The 20,921-nt window shown below is 39.3% G+C and overlaps 1 protein-coding gene across 9 annotated transcripts in view; it reads right to left on the minus strand.

Annotated features, from left to right (window-relative positions):
• Positions 1–20,921, minus strand: part of LAMA2 (laminin subunit alpha 2) — a 474,663-nt gene that overhangs the window by 131,308 nt on the left and 322,434 nt on the right. For all 9 annotated transcript variants that reach the window (XM_054023114.1, XM_054023113.1, XM_054023109.1 and 6 more), the window contains 6 exons: positions 17,281–17,417; positions 14,279–14,515; positions 12,427–12,570; positions 5,112–5,291; positions 3,849–4,037; positions 3,623–3,756 (listed from right to left, as the gene is read on the minus strand). In XM_054023114.1, the coding sequence (XP_053879089.1) occupies positions 3,623–3,756; positions 3,849–4,037; positions 5,112–5,291; positions 12,427–12,570; positions 14,279–14,515; positions 17,281–17,417 (1,021 nt within the window). The remainder of the gene's footprint in view (positions 1–3,622; positions 3,757–3,848; positions 4,038–5,111; positions 5,292–12,426; positions 12,571–14,278; positions 14,516–17,280; positions 17,418–20,921) is intronic.

The following is a 20,921-nucleotide window of genomic DNA, read 5'->3' on the forward strand; positions in this document are numbered from 1 at the left end:
CAAAGACATTGGACAGTTAATTGCCTTTTAGCAGCAATTTTAAGACCTTAGCCAGAATTCATTTTTTTCTCAGAATCACAAGGATAAATAAACAAAATATTTAAAACAAAGAAATACACAGAAGTTGGTTAATGTCATTTCATGTTGGGACTGCCAACTCTTTCCCTCCCCAAATGTCCACTTGATTATATTAATATCTTATACCCTCATCTCCCAACTATCCTCCCCACATACACTGAACAGACAAAATGATTCTAAAGGGCATCAAATGAAGCATGGACAATGACAGCAAAAGACATTTCTAAAGCATTCGTTTATCCCAGGGGATTGTAAAATCATTGCTTTGCCGAAAGGAGGTATTTTAGCCCTCTCATTCTTTTTTGTTTAAATGAATACTAAACTTTGTTGTTCTTTAATAAGTAAAAAATATAGGGCAAGCCATGTAAATTTTAAAGTTTCCCAAAATAATTCCAAATCTAAGCAAGGAGAGGAAATTTCTCTCTCTTCTATCAGTGAATATGAATACTTTAATAAGAGTTAAATCAAAATAAAGAAGCTAATCCAGCCAGAATTTATTTATTAAATATCTGCGTGTCGGCGTTAGTACAAAGAAACTTATGGAAATAATTAGCTCCTGTTCATACTCCCAAATGACCCAACTCACAGATTTCTCCCACCCCCATACGCCCAATTATACTGATCTGTTTGTCTAGGCACATCTATTGCACCTGTCATCTTGGTATATAGGCACCAACATCAGGACGACCATAAGCAAATCTAGGGTAAAATCCTGACCCATTCAAATCAATGTGAGTTTTGCGATTGACTTCAATGGGATCCGGAGTTCACCACTAATATCTTGAGTCAATGCAATGTCCCAAGTGACAGCAGCACACTCCAGCCCATATACCTTGAGAAGGAGGGTCACCTGGAATAGAGAATTAGAACAAAGAGGAGACAAAAACAATGAACTGCCAAATAAATGCGGTCCAAAATTATTGTTTTTGTATAGAGTGTCAACACAAGCTTGAATGGAACTCCCTGTACATTTAATATAAAAACAGAGTGGAATCTGCTTCCCCATCATCTTCAAGATACAGGATATGCCTACACTGAAATCTATGGTATGATGTGAGCACAGCAAAAAATAGCTGTGTACATGAAGAGATGGGCTTTAGCATGGGCTACCAATGCAAGTATGAATCCAAGGTCCCTGTCATGGCTATACAGCCTGCACTGAAGCCCTTAGACTGCAGTGTAGTCGTAAACCAGAGGCAATGTTCTGTTTACGGCACAAACTATATACTGTCCCAGAGCTGAATTTACATAACAATATACTTTGGAACCACAAAGCTACTTGTTGTCTGGGTAAAAGCGTTACTTAAGGTAGGTTAGGTTTAGTTGCTTCCTGAAGCATGTCTAATGAAAACCAGTCTAACCACTGCTACCTGATCTGCATCTAGTATTCTGAAACAATTAACAGTAAAATTGAAAGCATACTTCCAATCCAAACTAATTTATTATCAAAATCCAATTGCCTGAAAAGCAAAGCAAAATCTAATTTGAATCTATGAAAGAAATATTTCAATTTTGAGTGGTAAATGTGAAAAAGGAGAACAACAAAATGAACACAGTAGGAGAAAAATGTTTGCCTTTGGATTTTTAGTAGAAACCTCTAAATAACTCTCCTTAATAGCATAGCTTTCTTGCAAAAACAAATGATAAATTATATGGCTAATACTGGGCTAACATTGGAATTAAGCTATTTTACACTTAGGTTTGGTTCGAATTTTCATTGACAGTGTTTTTCTACAGTATATCAGTCATCTGCAGCTCTGCTTTTTCAAACATTTGAGTTGAAAGAATTTTCATGTTACAATTAAAGAACTATTAACTCCTCACTGTACACTTTGAAAAATATTGACAGTAGTCCTTTATAATAATTTTTTCTATAACTCTCTTCCCTCTAATGGCAACTGGAGGAGAAGAGAAGCTTTGCTTGTTAAGAGTTAGGCTCCAATTCAGGAAAGCATCCAGGACACAACTAAAGCATATGCTTAACTTTAAGTCACTGGACTTAAGTACATGTTTCAAGGTAAGCATGTGCTTAAGGGCTGTTCTGAATAGGGATGGACTTACATCTGTGGTTTAACTCCTCTTCTGAATCAAAGTCTGTAGTTCTTAGGCTAATCTCCCAATGACTTCTAAGGAATTTTTGGGTTTGATTCTACTGTTCTTATTCAAACAAAATTTCCTCTGAAATCAACAGGCATTTTGCTTGCGTATAGATTGCAGGGGTTTGCCTGCTAATTCTCCACCTAATGTCTCAAATATCATGGTGATGAGCATTATATAAATGCCTAGACAGATATCATAAAACTTTATGACAATCATCTCTACATCAATTGTGATATCATATACAGGTGGAGAGGTACCAGAAGGGGGACAGATTAACTCTTTAGCAAGTCCTGCTGCTATATAAAAGGCTATACTCTGTAATGTGACTCTGTATAATCGCACCTTGGTTTTGCAACTGCTATCCCTGCAAACACACCCTGAAATTGGAAAGTCAATCTCTCGTCTCCTGATTTACACATCATCACTGGTAGCCCTGATCCAATCGAGGTGCATTATGCTTTGGTGTAGCTAGCTTTGAATAAGGTGTCCATCTCTGTACACCTCAGCATAAAGATTCTGAAAATGGTTATCATATAGCAATTTTTCTTATGATACATGAGCCAGGATAGAGTTCACCTCATTCTCCACATCCAAGCTGGGCTCTGTAGTGCTAACAGTGATTGATATAAGTAGATGGAATATTTTTCTGGAGCAAAGAGAATGCTTTTCAAAGTTTCCCATGAGGAATAATAATTGCTTTCCCACTCCTCTAAACTGAAGTTTCCCGGTGCACATCACACAATATTGTAAACTGAACATGCCAAAAATAGACAATCTGAAATGACTGTGACACCCGCAGCTGCAAGGGATATCCAAGTTTGGAGAATGGTTGGTTAGTTCCTTATTAATTATTATTTTTGTAAGTAATTTTAAATAAATAACAACCATCTGCTTCTATCATTTTTAGGGCACAGCTACTAGTCTTCCATGTCTCTGTTACACAAATATTGCAAAGTTACACATCTTTTTAATTCTACCACCATAGTAGTACCTTCTCGAAATTCTATATCTAGATAGAGATATTTGTAGCCTATTACTTTTATCTGCCTCTACTATATTGGCATAAGTGTCATTTTAAGTGGGCACTATTTGAATCACTAATCATTAATTCACTACTGATTGCCAAGAGACAAATATTTCACAGGCCAAAATTCATATTTATATAATAGCACAATATTTGCATAACATTCAAATCTGTTTACAAAATATATTTTTGTTTTTTTCTTGGCTTTGGGATACTGAGAATACCAGTCTCATTTGGCTACAATAATTATGGTTTTCTCTTAATACAATGCCTTTCTCCGACTTCTCCAGCTTTACTAGACACCCTACTCTTTTTTTACGTCCCACTGATTTTGTGCCTGGATTAAAAATTCAGTTTGAAGTCTCGAGTGAATTAGCTGGGATGACTGCAGTATTTCAGACTATTGCATAAAATTGTTACCTGCTTTGTCTCATGATGCTGCCATAAGACGCCTTAATAAGAATGTAATGAATGTTGTACAACACATTCATGAAGTCATCACGTGTCACAGTACTACTGACTCTTGGGTCATCACCATGGTATCTCCATTCATGCTGAAGGAAACAGTAAGACAAAAGCCAGCCAGTTAACGGTATCAACAGAACCAAGGGTTAACATTCTGAAACAGAACAGACTAAAACATTACCTCTGTCATCTCTATCTCATGTCTTGTCAGCTGGCCAATCAAAGGGGCAGCCATATGCCGGATGATAGTTCTAGTACGTGTGGGAGGCCCACCTCTGATGATGACCTGGGGATTATAGGTAGCAAAACCCGTCTCCTCGCGTGCTTCAAAGTAGATAGCATACTTCAGTTTCCCTCCATAAGCAGTCAGCTAACAAAGCAAATAGAGATACCAGTTACAGTTAGCTACAAATATATCTCTATGCATACATGATGGATATGTAAGTATTACAAATGGATGTATAGATACATGAGTGTGTGTGTACAGAGGCATGTGCTACTTGGAATATAGGGAGATCAATGATTGTGCACAGACATACATGAAGGTAATCTGCTTCTGCAGAACTGTAAAAACAAATGTCCCTCTTTGTGAGAGTCTGTGGGAATATCAACATTCCCATGAGCCCATGGGAACTTCAAAAGTGCAACACACAATAGAGCCACAGAGGTGCAAAAGGCCCAAAGAGAAGGCTGTTTCAAACATTTTCAACAAACTGTGTCTACACAAGACATACAAAGCTTGTGTAGCATTTCTGTCAGATTGGGAGAGGCAGGGAGTCACAGAGTGAAATATTAACTTAATACAATCCCTACACTTTTTTTTAAAATAGTAGTTTTGTGAAAAGCTCCATCTTGTGCAAATAAATAAAATCACAAGCTAAAATCTGTAAAAAGCAACAGAGGGTCCTGTGGCACCTTTGAGACTAACAGAAGTACTGGGAGCATAAGCTTTCATGGGTAAGAACCTCACTTCTTCAGATGCAAGTAATGGAAATCTCCAGAGGCAGGTATATATCAGTGTGGAGCTTACGCTCCCAGTACTTCTGTTAGTCTCAAAGCTGCCACAGGACCCTCTGTTGCTTTTTACAGATTCAGATTAACACGGCTACCCTTCTGAAGCTAAAATCTGGAATTCCCGACAGATCTGTTGGCTATCACTGCCTGCGCTGGACAATAAAATTCCCATTAGTAGCATATTTCTTATATATTTGTATGATTAAATATCTAGTTTAAGATACTATTGATGTTACAGGATTCCAAGTTTTGATGACAATTAATAGAATTTCCTATTATTTTTGTAACAATTTTGCCATGACAAATGGTAATGACAAAAATATTTATTCTTTGCAAGCACCTTCCAGTTTGCTGTGATTTTCCCAATAGAGGAATCAGAAGCATTTCTAAAATGTCATTTTTTGTCAGAATTCAAAGGAATCATCTTTACCGTCCGTCCTTCAAACTGCTCTGGAAGTTTCCAGTAAATAGGTTCTGATTGGAGATCTTGCATCACCAGTTCAATGTTAGCTACTATCTCTGGATGCTGGAATACAACTCCTCTGGTAGTACTGTCCTGAAGGTTTTCATCTACCAGTGGCAGAACCATCTGTTCTGGCTTCAAGGTCAGCTGCACATATTAAAGGGATTAAAAAGAAAAATCAAACAGTTTATTTTTTCAAGCTTTTTTCATGTAGGCAAAGTCTTGTTATTCATTTAATTTTTATTCTCTTAAAAACTGGTTCTACTTACTTTCACACTAGTCATGTGAGTAGTCCCACTAAATAGAACTATTTGAGTAAATGTTGCACACTGTAAGATTTCCACCATCTAGCCCTTTGCATTCAGTGCTCATGAAAGTGAGGAAAAAGCAGCACTGGCTAGAGCCAAATACAGTGTGATATGAGCACGTCTGCAAGCTCTTCACAGACCTCTGCCAATGTAGCTTGTTCATAAGACTTGGATATGTCTGTTATTTCAATCCCGGACCACACCTCTGTTCAGAGTCTAAGAATCTTATATTAAGATGAAACACACCTCTTATTTTCACTTAAGATCTAGACCTACAGGGTAGACAGGCGAAATATAGGCATCTTTGTTACACTTATAGTCACCGGGCAGCCAATGTGAGAATAACTATTTACTGTTAGAAGCTCTAAGGCTGTCCTGAGCATGCTCCAGTGGGTTGGAGGGTTGTGAGGATTTTTTTTCTAAGATGGAGACTGATTAGTTGTCTGTGTGGTCCTGTACCACAATAAAATATTTTCTTTTTCAGTTCTAATCTGTTTTGGGTCTCATATACTACATTGGCAATGAGGATAAACTGTGCAAGTGACAACCTTTTTTTGGCTTTCCATATGGCTGTATGTGGGGAAAATGAAAGAGTATGATGCAGAATGGGAGAACTGGATTCAGTACTCAGAGACTCTCGCAGTACTTCATTGCAAATGGTAAAGAGGATGATCACAAGAAACAAGCCATGTTATTGAGAGTTTTTGGAGCAAAAACATACAGTTTAATTAGAAGTTTGGTGGCACTGGAAAAGGCCAGTGCCAAATCCTTTGATGAGCTGGTTAAAGTAGTCTTGCACCATTAGATCCCCAGGCCATCAGAAATTGTGCAGCATTTTGAATTTAACAGTTTCTCCCGCCAACCTGGAATGTGGTCCATAGTAGTTTTTGTAGAAGAACTGCATAATTGATCAGAGCATTGTGGTTTTGGAGATACAGTAAATGCCATGCTGTGGGATAGACTTATCTGTGGTTCAGTGACGAAAGAGTTCAAAGATGTTTGTTGGCAGAGTCCACCTTAGTTTTGACAAAGCTCTGGAAATAGTGTAAGGTATGGAAGTAGGTGCGCAGCATGTTTTGGATTTACGGGGAAGCACTAAACAACAGGTAGACAGCCAAACTGTTTTGGGGACCCACCATACACAAGTTGTCCAGCACTCCACACAAAATAAGTGAATCTTTAAGTAAAAAGAGGTATCGCCTTAAGAACACACAACATTGCTTTAGAGGTTGGGAGAAACATGACTATATCCACCTGTCCATATACGGCTACAGAGTGCTGAATTTGCCAGAAGCGAAGTCATCTTACAAAAGCATGCTGTACAAAATGGACATATGGAAGGGAAAATGTGGGTCACAAGAAAGAGGTTTGTCATATTGCAGAGAAGGAAGAGGAACTGAGGACTTGGTGTATACTATATTTATGTTACCAACAAAAGCCAAAAGGAGATGGCACTGTAAATGGATGTTACAATTGATGGACAAAGAATAACCATGGAGACTGATACAGGAGCTTCTCTGTCTATAATCTGTGAAGTTACATATCACCAGTTGTGGCCAAGGAACAATACACTATAGCTGGGAGTAGCAAAGGTGGTGTTATGTATATATACAGGAGAACAAGTTCCAGGGAGAGGTAAAGTCAATGTGGAGGTGGGATACCAGGATCAAAAGCCTTTTGTAGTAGTGAAGGGGGAAGGCCCCAGCCTCCTCGGGCAAGACTGGTTAAAGCTATTAAAATGTAACTGGGCAGATATCAGCCATGTCTATGTACTAGATGTAGAAGCACTTATTGAAAACACACTCAGAGCTGTTCAAGGAGGGTCTTGGTACTTTGAAATGGGTCACTGGCAGAATTTACATGGATCCAGATGCTAAACCATGTTTCTTTAAGCCAAGGCAACTACCCTATGCCATGAATCATGAGGTAGACCAAGAACTGGACCAATTACAGCTAGTTGATATTATTGAGCCTGTCCAATTCTCATTCTAGGCTGCTCCTATTATCCCAGTGTTGAAATCAGTTGGTGGAGTGAGGCTACGCTGGGACTACAAAGTTATGGTCAATAGTGTGGCCAAGTTAGATAGGTATCCACTCCTCAGGATTGAAGATCTGTATGCTACCTTATCTGGGGAAAAACCTTTCACAAAATTTGATTTAAGTAATGGATACCTTCAAATTCCTCTGGACTTGGTTCTAACGGCTATGTAATGATCAATACTCCCAAAGTGTTCTTTCATTACAACTGCCTCCCATTCAGAGTGTCAGCAGAGCCAAGTATTTATCAAAGGGCAATGGACAATTTATTCCAAGGCATGCCACATGTCTGAGTACACCTTGATGATATCCTGATTACAGGGGAATCTGAGTCAGAACACTTACAAAATTTGGACCAGGTCCTACAAAAATTGTCTGATGCAGATATGCATCTTAAGAGGGAGAAGTGTATTTTTCAGACTGCTGGAGTAACTTACCTGGGAACAAAACTGATGCAACTGGCTTACATTCAGTAGAAGAGAAGGCATGGACCATTACCGAGGCACCACCACCAAAGTCAATGTCCAAATTGAAATCCTTTCTAGCCAGGCTAAATTATTATAGCAAATTTTTACCGAAATGGCAACTGTACTGGCTCAATTACACAAACTATTACAGAAAGGGATACAATTCTAGTGCAGTCAAAAACAAGAAATAGTTTTTGCAGAAGCAAAGAAATTGCTACAGTCAAACTTTTTAGTTCATTATAAAAGCCAGAAAAAGCAAGTATTGTCTTATGATGCCTCATCATATGGAATGGAAGTGGTACTAGCACACTGAATATCACATGAGTCTGAGCATCCAATCAGTTATGCAACAAGGTCACTAGCTCCAGCAGAATTTTTTTCCCCAAACCAGAATAAGAAGGGCTAGCAGTAGTCTTTGGGGGGTAAAGAAGTTTCACTCTTACCTATATGGCAGGCATTTTATTATACACAGACCATAAACCTCTGAAAGATATGTTTAGTGAGCACAAACCTGTATCCCCTATAGCATCTGCCAGAATTCAGAGATGGGCTCTCACCTTATCAGCTTATGACTATGAGTTTGATTATAAACCTGGAAAAGCATTGAGATGCTCTGAGTAGACTTCCTTTACCGGATAGCCGGCCCAGAGTACCTCAACCTACAGGAACCATCCTCCCTATTGTACTACTGTCCACTTCTCTAATTGAGGCAGCACAGATAAAAAGAGAGACAGAGAGAGACCCATTATTGTCGTGAGTACAGAAAATGGTTACAACTGGCTGGACAGAGAGCTCCAATATTACTACTCCCTAAAGGATTCTTTAAGTGTCCAGGTTGGGTGCTTATTATTAGAGTCCTGAGTGATCGTACCTCCAGTAAGTAGATCAGTGGTACTGAAGTTGTTTCATGAAGCACATTCTGGCATTGTTCACATGAAGGGGATCACGTTCAGTTGTGTGTGGTGCCCGGGAATGGATCAGAAAATCGACACTGTTGGCAAACCACACACTGTTGCACAATCTAGCTGCCATGCTCCACTGAAAGTTCCTTTGCACTCATGGGAGTGGCTTCAGTGATCCTACGCAAGGCTTCATGTAGACTATGCTGGTCCATTTATGGAGAAAATGTTTTTAATAATAATTGGTGTTCATTCAAAATGGACTGCAGTATACGTAATTCCCTCCTCCACAACTGAGGCTACACTTGATAAACTTTGACTTACATTTTCCATTTTTGGATTGCTTGAGACAGAGATGAGTGATAATGGTCCCCATCTCACTGGTGTTGTATTTCAGGAATTTATGTGGGGGGGGGGGGAAACAGCATCAAATACATAGGACTGCACCAAACCACCCTTCCTCAAATGGTCTAGTAGAATGGGCTGTCCATGCAGAAGATGGCATAGAAGCCAAACTGGCCATGCTTCTTTTCCACTATTGCATGATGCCACTAGCCACAACAGGAAAGTCACCTGCAGAAACTCTTAATGGGAGGGAAACTAAGAACTCATTTGGACACTCTACACTGTTAAAGCTGCTAAGCTGAAGGAAAAGCAGGCAGCACAAAAGTTATTCTATGATGTCTGAGTGTCATCAAGAACATTAGGTGCACATAATACAGTATATGCTCTTATGGCACGAACTGGTTATCTGTTCGCATCATAGCACATGCGAAACCACTTTCTTGGGTAACTGAGTTATCAGATGGGAGGCACACTCATAGATATCACAATCATGTTCATCTGCAGTACCACGAGACATCACCAGTAGACAATTCTCATTTGGATATTGAAGTAACAGGTGTTGCAAAGTCATTAGACTACCCAATTGCTACATCCAGAAATAGTGAGATTGCTGTGGACCTCATATCAACCACTACAACAGACTTGGACATTAAGTCTGCAGAGATGGTTGTATAATCAGAAAGTCCTTCTGCATCTGCTACTGATCAAGGATCACAGGTGTTTCCATTGCACAGTTCCAAAAATCTCCCAAACCTAGAGATAGACTGGACTTGTATTAGTACAGTGTAGGCCTGTCTTGACATGAGTAATGGACATGGATGAGGACTCATTTCTTGGGAGACAGGATTAAGGATGTAAATGGATCAGCAGGCTGGAAATGGAATGTCTGTTCTAACTAAGATAAGGGGGAACACCCAGGGAACCATTTACAGTGGTCAAGATAACAATGGGTAAGATATCCCTGAAATAGAAGATGATGTAAGAAATAAGTTGTGCATGGACAGTGTGTGGACAGAGCATGCTGTACAGGGATTGGTTCCTATAAAGTGACCAAGCCAATCCTAAAACATGTGATGCAATGCACAGTAAATGTAATGTCGTGTGTAAATGTATACAAAGTAAGAGGTTTGCTGTGTAACGCTGGATGTGAGGTATGACCCACCTCCACCCACCTACGTTTGAGTCTGATCAACTCACTGTAGCTTTCCTGTATGCCAAATAAAAACCTGGGTGACGAGACTGAATTTTTGGGGAACCAAGTGGAAGGGGTCTCAGGGGAGCCCAAAGATATGGCAATTATGCTAGAGATGGCAGAAAAATCCCTTGCACTTGCCTGAGGTTTGAGGTAGTGTGCCCAGCCAATTAGTCAGGATGTTTTGTTTTGTTGTTGCAATGTTAATGTTTTATGTTTATTATTATTAATGATTCAGAGGGAAAGGAGTATAATGTTTTAGATATTTTTGTTATGATTGGTAAAACCTAGTGGCCAGTGTGAGAATACATTTTTCCTGCTAGCAGCCCTAAGGCTGCATTGAGCATGCTTCAGCAGGTTGGGGGTGGGAATGAGGAAGTTTTTCCAAGATGTAGGCTTATTAGTGGTCTATGTGAACCAGTACCACAATAAAATATCTCCTTTTCCAGTTCTAATCTGTTTTGGGTCTCAGGCAAGTGTATGAACTCTTTGTTCTGCACAGCCCCACTTGCATCTCTCTCATTTAAAATTCAAACAAATTACTGTGTTCTCAAATACACTAAACTGTGTGAGCCCAAAAGTCACTGATTGGATAATGTAATGGCATTCCACAACTATTTAGATGTTAGCAACCTCACTGAAAGAAAATCAATAATATGCCAGCCAAATCATTGCTGTGGTCAAAAGAAAACGGGAATAACTTCTGCCCAGAATTACCGAGATTGTTCATAGAAAACATGTGACAAGCTGGACAAACACAGAGAGAACAATAAAATAAAAAGCAGAAATGCAGACACCATAATGCTAAGGAGTCTGGAACAACAATTAAGCTAATGAAAAAATCACATCTGGGTTTCACAAAATGCCATTTGGGCACTGAGGAAGAGGAGAGGCTCAGCATGGTATTCAATTATTGTGCTGATTGTATTCTCAGGAGCTGCTGTGCAGTGACAGGACATGGAAGTATTCCTTCCAGCTGCCAACTTCAAAGTCATGTTCCTGGAGGTGGGTCTTGCCACCATTCACCAAGTACATCAGCCAGCAAGAAAATGGTTTACACACGTGAACTACATTAAAGATTTTCATCAGTTGCATGAAGTTTGTGAATTTATGGCTTTTCAAATGGCACTGACTCTGTTTTGAGATAGACTGGAGTATTCAAAACTATAAAGGCCCAGGTACCTACAATGTGGATCTGCAAAGTCTTGTTTAAATCTCAGAATTCAAAGAAGGGTGAATAAAAAGAGGGGAATAAAAAAAAAGCTTTAAATAATGCTTCAGCTTTATACCCTCATATAAAGACCAAAACAGAGTTTGCAAACGGATTGATGCTTTCATTAGCTCTGTGGCATGACTGATTTTATCACCTTCCTCTTGACCCAACCCATGTCGGATTGATAAAGCTGCACCAACACAGCTCATCTGGAATCCCCCTCCGTCTATCAGGGGGAAGAAAAAGTGCTAGAGATAAACAGCGGACTTCAGTCACCAGGACTGTCAATCCAGCATGGGATCTGTGGTACCTCTCTCTTCTGAGGGGACAGGTCTTTTGTTGTTCAAGTGGGCTCCACCCACCAACCCAGGATTTAAATAGATTAGCATCTGTCACAAGCACAACTTTAAAAAAAAATGATAAGGGGAAAAATGAGGAGTTATTTAACAACAAGCAACAATGATCCTGGTATATGGTTAGGGAAACTGTGCAACAAGTTCAGATTCTCATCTCTGAGTCAGTGCTCTAGTGCACTGGATCGTCACAGTACAATTTTCCCACACTTGAGTACACTGCTTTTTACTGGGTTTTAATAGCTTTACTTTGGCTTGACATCTATTACACTATCAAACAATTTTTTTTTAATGCCTTGACCCTGATTGTCTAATGGAACATGCTCCTCTCTCTACTTCTCAAAGTACGCAGGGGAAAAGACTGCTTAAACGTTTTGCCATTTCCTAGTTACCTCTCTGTGCCTGACTAAAAGAAGCCAGCAGGAAACGACATTATCACATTACACGGCTCAGCAGTTCCCTACTCACCCACATGCGGATCAGCCCCTTTGCCTCACTGCACCGAGTAGTCAGGCCAAAGCAATAGCAGCTGTTGCAGCCAAGTGGGTTTTTGGCATAGAGTCCAAACATTCCAGACCTGCACCTGTCACAGTGGACACCTTCCACGTTAACCTGCAAGAGAAAGAGCATGGGGAAGAGCTTTATTTAGACACACCAAAAAACAAAACCCCTGCCCCACATCCCACGCACAATAAAGGGGTTTGGATGAGAACAGTAGGTTTAAAGAAAAATTTAAGGCTTAAGGTTTTCAGCCTCCAATCACACATATATCATACCTCTATCCACTAGATAAGTATGGGCAGAGGATGCTGGCTCCATGTTGGTAGAGGTACGTGTAGGAAAACAAATTGCACTTTTGATATGGAGTGCTTAGCAGCTTATTGATAAAAATCAGTGAAATTATGCCCTCCAAAATTGATGGGTTAATCAAACCTTTTGTCTGCTATGAGTTTATCTTGACATGTCAGAATAATTAAGGTATGGGACTAACTGTACTAGCTGAGGAATTTATTTTTATAGAAATATCAAGGGCGGAAAAACGTTCCCACTTTCTCTCTTCATCTGATTGTTTTTCCGCATCACTGAACAATATTTAAAGGGCTGAAATGTGCAGCTATTCACTGTTGTAATGTCAATACTTTTAATTCCACTACACCATTATTCCCACTAAAAAAAGCTAGACTGTATAGCACTGGATGTACCCAGCATTTACACTGAGCCTTTTTGAAAGGGTTTTTATACCAGTTCTGTGGCATTTTAACACTCACAGGCAATATTAAAGAGCTGAATATTTTATTTAAAGAACAATGTCAATATAAAACATGCCAGGAAAAAAATCTCTATTTCTATTACTAACACCAAATCAGAGTATTAAAATTGAAAGAATGTTGACTATTTATCTAATTTCATTTACACCATTTGTTTAACCTTTTTTCTATCAGCCTTAAATGGTCAATGTCACTGCTTTTGCTCCTACTCAGTTAGGGTTTCTGATTCTTATATAGGAGCGTCATGCTATTGTGTTTGGATTCACAACGATGCCAGGATCACGTAAATAAAGACAACTGCTTTCATCAAAATTTTAAAACCCAACCAACCAAAGAAAACATTTCTTTATAAGGCTTTGTAAAAACCCCTTTCTCCCTTTGGGAGCTATACTTTAGGCCTAAAATGTGTTGACTAATGTCCATTTGATAAAAGAATTATCAAGCAATAATAGTAATTTCAGCTCCCTCTTCCTTAATTACTAGCTCTCTACTCTTTCTGCATGTCTGGATGTTGAAACAGAATGAAGAATCCTAAAATGGAGTCACTCCGATCAGATAATGAGTATTAATGTGACAAATTCTATAGCCCTTACTTAACAAAACTCCCATTGAAGACAATGTCCCAGTAAGGATTAATTAAGGACTATGGGATATGGCCCAAATGTTGCTATCACCCAAAAAGTCACTCTAATTTGCTAAAGGGCTGGTTCTGTGCACTGAATATGGTCAACATGGTAACAGTTCTGTAAGGACAGGAAGAAAAACATAAAATAAGAAAAAAAAATCTAAGTCGAGGCCACATTTGGGAATGTGCTTTATTAATCTTTAGTAGATGAAAGAGCAACATAGCGTAACACTTAGTTAAATGTTTGTTTCTCCCTCTAGTTGCAAGACCCTTGGCCAGGATAAAAGAGCTACTATTACAAGCAACTAACAGAGTTTGTGTTTACTATAGGTCCCAAGCTATCTCACTGACAAGTACAAACTCCCATTAACTTTGAAGCAGGTTCCAATGGCACCATTAAGTCAGCTTGCATACCTCATTGCCTTACCTTGCAGCTACATTGCCCTGTACCATCAACACATGAACATTTTTCCATCTCTGCATCACAAGTCTGAGGATCAGTCCCTGCCAGCAAGCAGTCACAGGGAATGCACTGTGGGTATCTCCAATATCCCGGTCTGCACTGCGTGCATTTGTCCCCAGAGAATTTAGGGTGGCAGGAGCAGCACCCTGTATCTGAGTTACACTGGAAACTGAGGGATCCAACCACACTGCAGTCACAGGCCTATAAAGAAGAGAGAGATGACAAATTAAAAAATAGATTTTAATCACATTTTTTGTGGGAAGTCTTGTCATTTGCAGCCATAGAAGAAGTAAAGCTGGCAGGGAGAGGGACAAAATTTGCAGATTTAGTTTCCACTCAAAATTAAAATCTTGTTAACATGACTAGCTCCAGCATTCCATCTGAATTCAAAAGACCTGCTCACAGCACTGGTCATTTATATGACAGACACGCACTCAATCTTTACTGACTGCAACAGAAACACTAATGGTTAGCAAATGTTTGACAGACTGCTGTATAGTCTAAGAATTAAAACCTTTTCAAAGCAGTAGGCTTATTCAATAAATTATGCTGGAAGATAAATCCTAGAGAACAAATTGTTCACCACACATAGAGATAGCTTGGGGTACAATATCAAAACCTAAATAACAATCACATATGTTTCTTTTGCAAGGAATCAGTTTTATGCAGCATTCTCCAGCCTGAGAGTTATGACAGGCTCGGAAACTGTGCTCCACTAAGAGTTCAAGTGGAGTGGCCATTCACATCTCACCTTGGAGAAATTAGTTGCAACATGCTAGAAGGGAAGATGTGACTGATATATCATTATTAATTTAGGTAGTACCACAGCAGCTGCCATGCTAATACACTCATACAAAAGACAAACAGAGAATGGATTCCACAACTCAGACCAAGGTCTTCACCCCTATTAGGCTGGTTTCAAGCCAAGCATTCTAGATTGCAGCAGAAAGACAAAGATTTTTACAAGAGGAGCTTTAAACACACTCGGAAAAGATTCTACATAATTAGTTAGCAGCTTGAGCTAAATGAGAAACAACCCTTTAAGGAAGGTCATTAATGGTATATGACTACATTCAGGCAATGTACACGCTAAAGGCATAATTGCAGCAGTATTAAACCCCATTTTGTCAAGGTGAGTGGCAGAAAGGAACAGATATTTGAACTTGGCATAATATTCACTGTCACTAGTTTTCAGCCTTGGCTGAATGAGACTCACCTTACTTCAGTGCATGTCATTACCATATCTTTCAAATCTACCCCCTGCCTGTCTCACATCCTTTCATCTTTTCATCCCCTCTCCTTTCTTCTCTTCTCCTTCCCTTCTTTTTCTTTCTTAACCCTTGTGGGATTTAGATGCTCATAAGAAGGTCTACACATCTCTTACAATAAGAGCATACAACCCTGTTTAGAAAGCACTTTTTAATTGACATCATTGCTCTTTCCTCCCCTTTTCTAATTAATGGAGATATCCCATCTCCTAGAACTGGAAGGGACCTTGAAAGGTCATCGAGTCCAGCCCCCTGCTTTCACTAGCAGGACCAAGTACTTATTTTGCCCCAGATCCCCAAGTGGCCCCCTCAAGGATTGAACTCACAACCCTGGGTTTAGCAAGCCAATGCTCAAACCACTGAGCTATACATGTCGACGGTCTCCTTGCCGGTCTCCTTGCCCTGAAGTCCAAGGTAAAATTCTCATTGATGTCAGAATCATGACCTGAGTGAATTTGTTCTGCACAGACACAATATATCACTTGTTACTGTATGTCTGTACTTAATATAAACAAGTTGTGATTACGACAAATATGGCAATTTCCTGCAATATCCTGGACAAACCTTATTGAATTAAATATTTTAGGAGTTTGTTGTATTAAAAATGCAAATGTTTATGTATTATTGTGGGATTGTATGCAATGTCTCTAGGGAGGAGATCTGACTAATGTAATCCCTGGGAAGTGTTATGAGCTTCAAAAGACTGTTTGAAACAATGAGAACTTTTAAAGTTAAATGGGTTCTCCAGGAAATCTCTAGGGGAGGTGTATGCAAATTTAACTCCTCCAATTATGCAACCCCCCCCCCACAGTCTTTTGAAACTACACCCTGAGGAGAAACCTATTGTCTATGAATCAACTATTACCAAGTCAAAGACCCAGACTGTATAAAGGAGACACTCTCAGATTCATGGATGTTGTGTGCCATGGTGATTATGAACTTGTAATCACTGGCAACCCCCTAGGTGGAGTTTGAAGAGCTGGTCACCTGCCAGAGCCCTTCCTGCAGTCAGGGTGTGATCTCTGGTAAGCTTATTAGCATGTGTGTAGGTTCTGTTATTTTTAATATGTTTTCTCAGTAGTGCTTTCATCTTAAGAAGAAATGCACTTGCTTTGAAAGAGCTGCACGGTAACTTAACTGTGGGCAGTTATGCTGTTTATAGTCTCCGAGGAGGGAAGGCAAAGTGGCTTCCTGAGTCAGTCTGCATTGCTGATGAATTCACAGCGTAGGCAGGGAGCTGTGCAGCCTGCCCATCAGTAGGGAGAGAAACGTGGGTCCGCCCAAGAGAGGTGATCACTGGAGTGCTAGAAGACTAAGAGTGGGTGTCCTTGATGGACCATAGTGGGGAATACAGGTACAGTTGCCCTGAACTGTGACAGTAATCTTCCCAGTTGTGTTAATATACCTATAATATGAAAATCATAAACAAACAATATCCAACAGCTTCAGCATGGATGAAAGTATGGTACAAACAGATCTGCTGATGCAGCAAATAACAGCTTGCATGCCAGGACAGAGTCTGCAGTATTCAGATACAGGTCATCAGCACCTATATTGTTGCCCTGATTGATATCAAAACTCACAAACACAACCATGTGGCTCTTTACAAGCCTAGAATTGCATTGTAGCTTCAAACTACTGTACTTTACCCCATAGAAAGCATGGAACACACAGAGAGAAAATAAGAGATCCACTCACCTTGCACCCGCTGACAATGTCATGACCCCAGTAATTTGGCGCACATTTATCACACTTCTCTCCTATGGTATTGGGAGGGCACACACAGCGGCCGGTGACTGGATCACAATTATTACCAAGATGGGAACACTCACAAGCTTCAGGGGAGAGAGATAGAGAAATAAAACAGAGATAAAGACACCCTCCCTCCCTGACATAGAGAGAGCAAGGTTAAGTCCATTTTCATCAGAGCTTTCACTACATGACACTTTTCTGTTGTCATATATCTATATGAAATAAAGTTATTCCTTTCTCTTTTGCCCTTTTGAAGTCTAAGGGTTTCTCTCCACTTCTTGTTGTTCTCTGAAATTTCTCTGCAGAGAGGCTTACTGTAGCCAAGCACCTCTATTTTAAGAGGGAGATATTTAAAAAAAAAATCTAATCTTCCTGGCTCCCCTTTTTTTCATCCTTTTGCCTCCAAAGAGGTGGCAGAAAGATAAAAAAGGAGGCAGTCTGACTAAATATCCTACCACTGAACTGATTGCAACTCCAAGTGGTGCTAATACTGTGGACAGCAGAAACCCCACATGCACCACTGTGATCCTCTTTAGTTGCATCTGCTTCAGAAGCAGTTAAATCAGTAGAACAGAAATCCAGTTCCCTTTCTTCACCACATTCTGATTTTAATGGCTCTGTAATAAACTCTTCAAACACAATTAGACTCTGGTTTCAAATAAAATTGTAAGTTTAAAACAACGTAGTACAGCAATAGAAGAAATAAATCAATGAGCTGGATGATAAAATCCAGGATTTTTACCAAGAGAATGATAGCACTAAAGCTCTAACTGGAGCACTTATCAGAGATAATGTTGCTATTCATAGTAAACCAGACTTTATAGAAAAAATTATTAAATCTACAAATGTTTGGATTCTGGGTATTCCCAACTAATTGTGATTGAAGAACTATCAGTTAAAGTTTCAGCTCTTTTAGCTTTATTGGCTGGAACTGAGTCATCTTAAAATATAATGGGTGAGATTATGGTCAATCTAACACTTCCATGAAGGCTGGCCCAGGGCAACTCTTGACTCTACATCATGGGTAGCATCTTGGGTGGGAGAGCTGCTTTCACAGGTGGGTGAGCAGTGGGGGCTCTGACCAATGCAACTGCATCAGTGTGCTGGAAGAAGTAATTTGCTCCAGGTCCATAGATTCATAGATTATAAAGCCACTGGTATCATCTAGTCTGCTCTCCTGTATGATACAAGCCACAGGACTTCCCTAAATTAATTCCTGTTTGAATTAGAGCATATTTTTTAGATTAACATCCAGTCTCAATTTAAAAATTGTCAGTGATGGAGAATCCACTACCACCCTTGGTAGTTCCAATGGTTACTGACCCTCGTTGTTAAAAATATAGATCGTGCAGGTACAGGGTTAGCACAGGTAACTCCACCCTCATTACCATATTCCCCACTACAGCAGAAAGGGAATGAGCAAACAGCTCCTGACTCTGAGTGACTATCTGTTCCCTAGTCTATTTCTAGGGCAGCACAACAATGTACTACCCCTTGCTTAGGGTTTGTGGCACAACCACAATTTAGCTCACTGAACAGATAAAATATACCAATAAAAAGCTTTCTATTGTTCAAAATATTTCAACCCCAACCAGAACTAGATAATGAGCATGGCATGGAGATGTAACAGTTGGCTGTGGTTTGGTAAAAATTGATCTCTCTAAAACAAATCAATTGCTGCAGAAAATTACTAAACTTTTCCCTTGAACCTGCAATGACTTTCATGCAGATGGACTCCTGTGCCCACACAGCTCCACTGACTGCATGCTGGCGTAGAGGCCCAGCCATGCGGAGCTCACTGATGGACTGAGTCTTTGTCACTTGAATTCTCTTCTCTGGACTCCCAGACTTCACTACTATTCCCTACAAATGTTATTTAATTAAAAATAAATTGATATTATAATACACAATAATTTTAGAGTGAGACCTTAATAAAATAAATAATAATAATAAAAGCAGAATTCATTTGTTGTAAGTGAAGAACGGGATTCATATGTAGAAATCTCATACATCTTTTCTCTATGGATGTCAATAATATATTGTGATACTTTGTTTTTCTATAATATACCTTTGTAGGTTTTATGTTTTTTTTATTATGCCAAAAATCTCTAAATTACATTCCTCTTGGATAAATGCTAGATAAAAGAGGCCCAATATTTTATTTCTACATTTAACTGTCTTCTTTGGTGCTCATTTTCATGGAGTTTTTTTTAGCATGATTTGATATACTTAAAAACATTCCGTCTTTTCTATGTGATTCATTATTCAATTCCTGTATTTTTTGTCTTTTGAAATAACATATAAAAAGCTTACTAAAAATAAATGGGGGGAAAAACTGCATTTTTAACAGAATTCCTTCCTGTCTGTTTTCTTCGTTTTAGAACTTCTAAAAATTGGAGTCTTCCTAACATTTTAAGTAGCTGGATTTACAATGGCTTTCTCATCTGGTACAAAACAAATATATTTCTGTCAAAACCCCACCCAAAAAAAACAAACAAAAATAAAACCCCTCCTAAAACAAAAAACTCCCTTTTTACCTGGATTGCTTTCCCAGCTTAATATACTGTCTTAAACTTTGTCTTTTTGTGTTTGGAGAAACAGAATTTAAGATTTTAATGTAAAATCTCATTTATTGTCCTTTCATGCCCCTTACCCAACTACATGAAAAACATTTTGTAATGAGTGGGGAAAACCTGTATTTAAGTATTCTGATTATCTGTAGGATGATTAAAGACAAAGATTTCACAAAAGGGATGTGCTTTCTAGTTCTGTGACTGTTAGAAAAAGAGACCAATCATTAGGGTTGGCCAGAAAACAAGAATTCCATTTAATGAAAAACCTTGAGGTTTCCACATTTGGTTCTGTTCCAATGTGGAATGAAACCAAAACTTTCAAAACTGAGCTAGAGACAGAGATACTAACTCTAGAGCTGTGCCTGATTTGGGACATGTACTAACCACAGGGCTATAAGTGTCAGGACCTCTCTCTGCCCCAATGAAGTTAATTATTTACACAAAGTGGAACAGCTCCAACAGGACCGATCAACAGAAGCAGAGTCTGATTCTATAACCCAGTGCTTTAGGCACTCCCTAGGAAGCAGGAGAGCCAGGTTCAAGTCTCTGCTATCCCAGACTTGGACCAGAGACTTGAACCTGGGTATTCCATATCCCACATGAGTTCCCCAAACACTGGGCTCCTGGCTATTCTGGGCGGGTCTTGAGCTCTCTCTACTCCTCCCCAAAGAAATATGGGCCTGAGAATCTTTCTCGACAAAAGCTTTGCTGAAACTGATACGTTTCTGTGAAAAACTTTGGTTTCAACACACTGGCATTTCCTGACAAAAAATAGTTGGTTGGAAAATTCCTGACCAGCTCTACCAATCATGAACTCCATTCACAGTTCTCTTGTTTTATGTGCTAAGAGGTTGATGATGGCAGTTACTGTTAGAGCTGAGTGAATAACTGATTTTTTGGTTCACAGGAATTTTTGGAAAAAATGAACAAAAAAGTAATTTCAGGTAGAACTGAACACTAAAATTGTGAAAATTTGGGCAAATTTAAAAAAATCAGTTTCAGATTAAACACAAC

The sequence above is a fragment of the Malaclemys terrapin genome, chromosome 3 (assembly GCF_027887155.1).
Source record: "Malaclemys terrapin pileata isolate rMalTer1 chromosome 3, rMalTer1.hap1, whole genome shotgun sequence".
Taxonomy (NCBI): domain Eukaryota; kingdom Metazoa; phylum Chordata; order Testudines; family Emydidae; genus Malaclemys; species Malaclemys terrapin.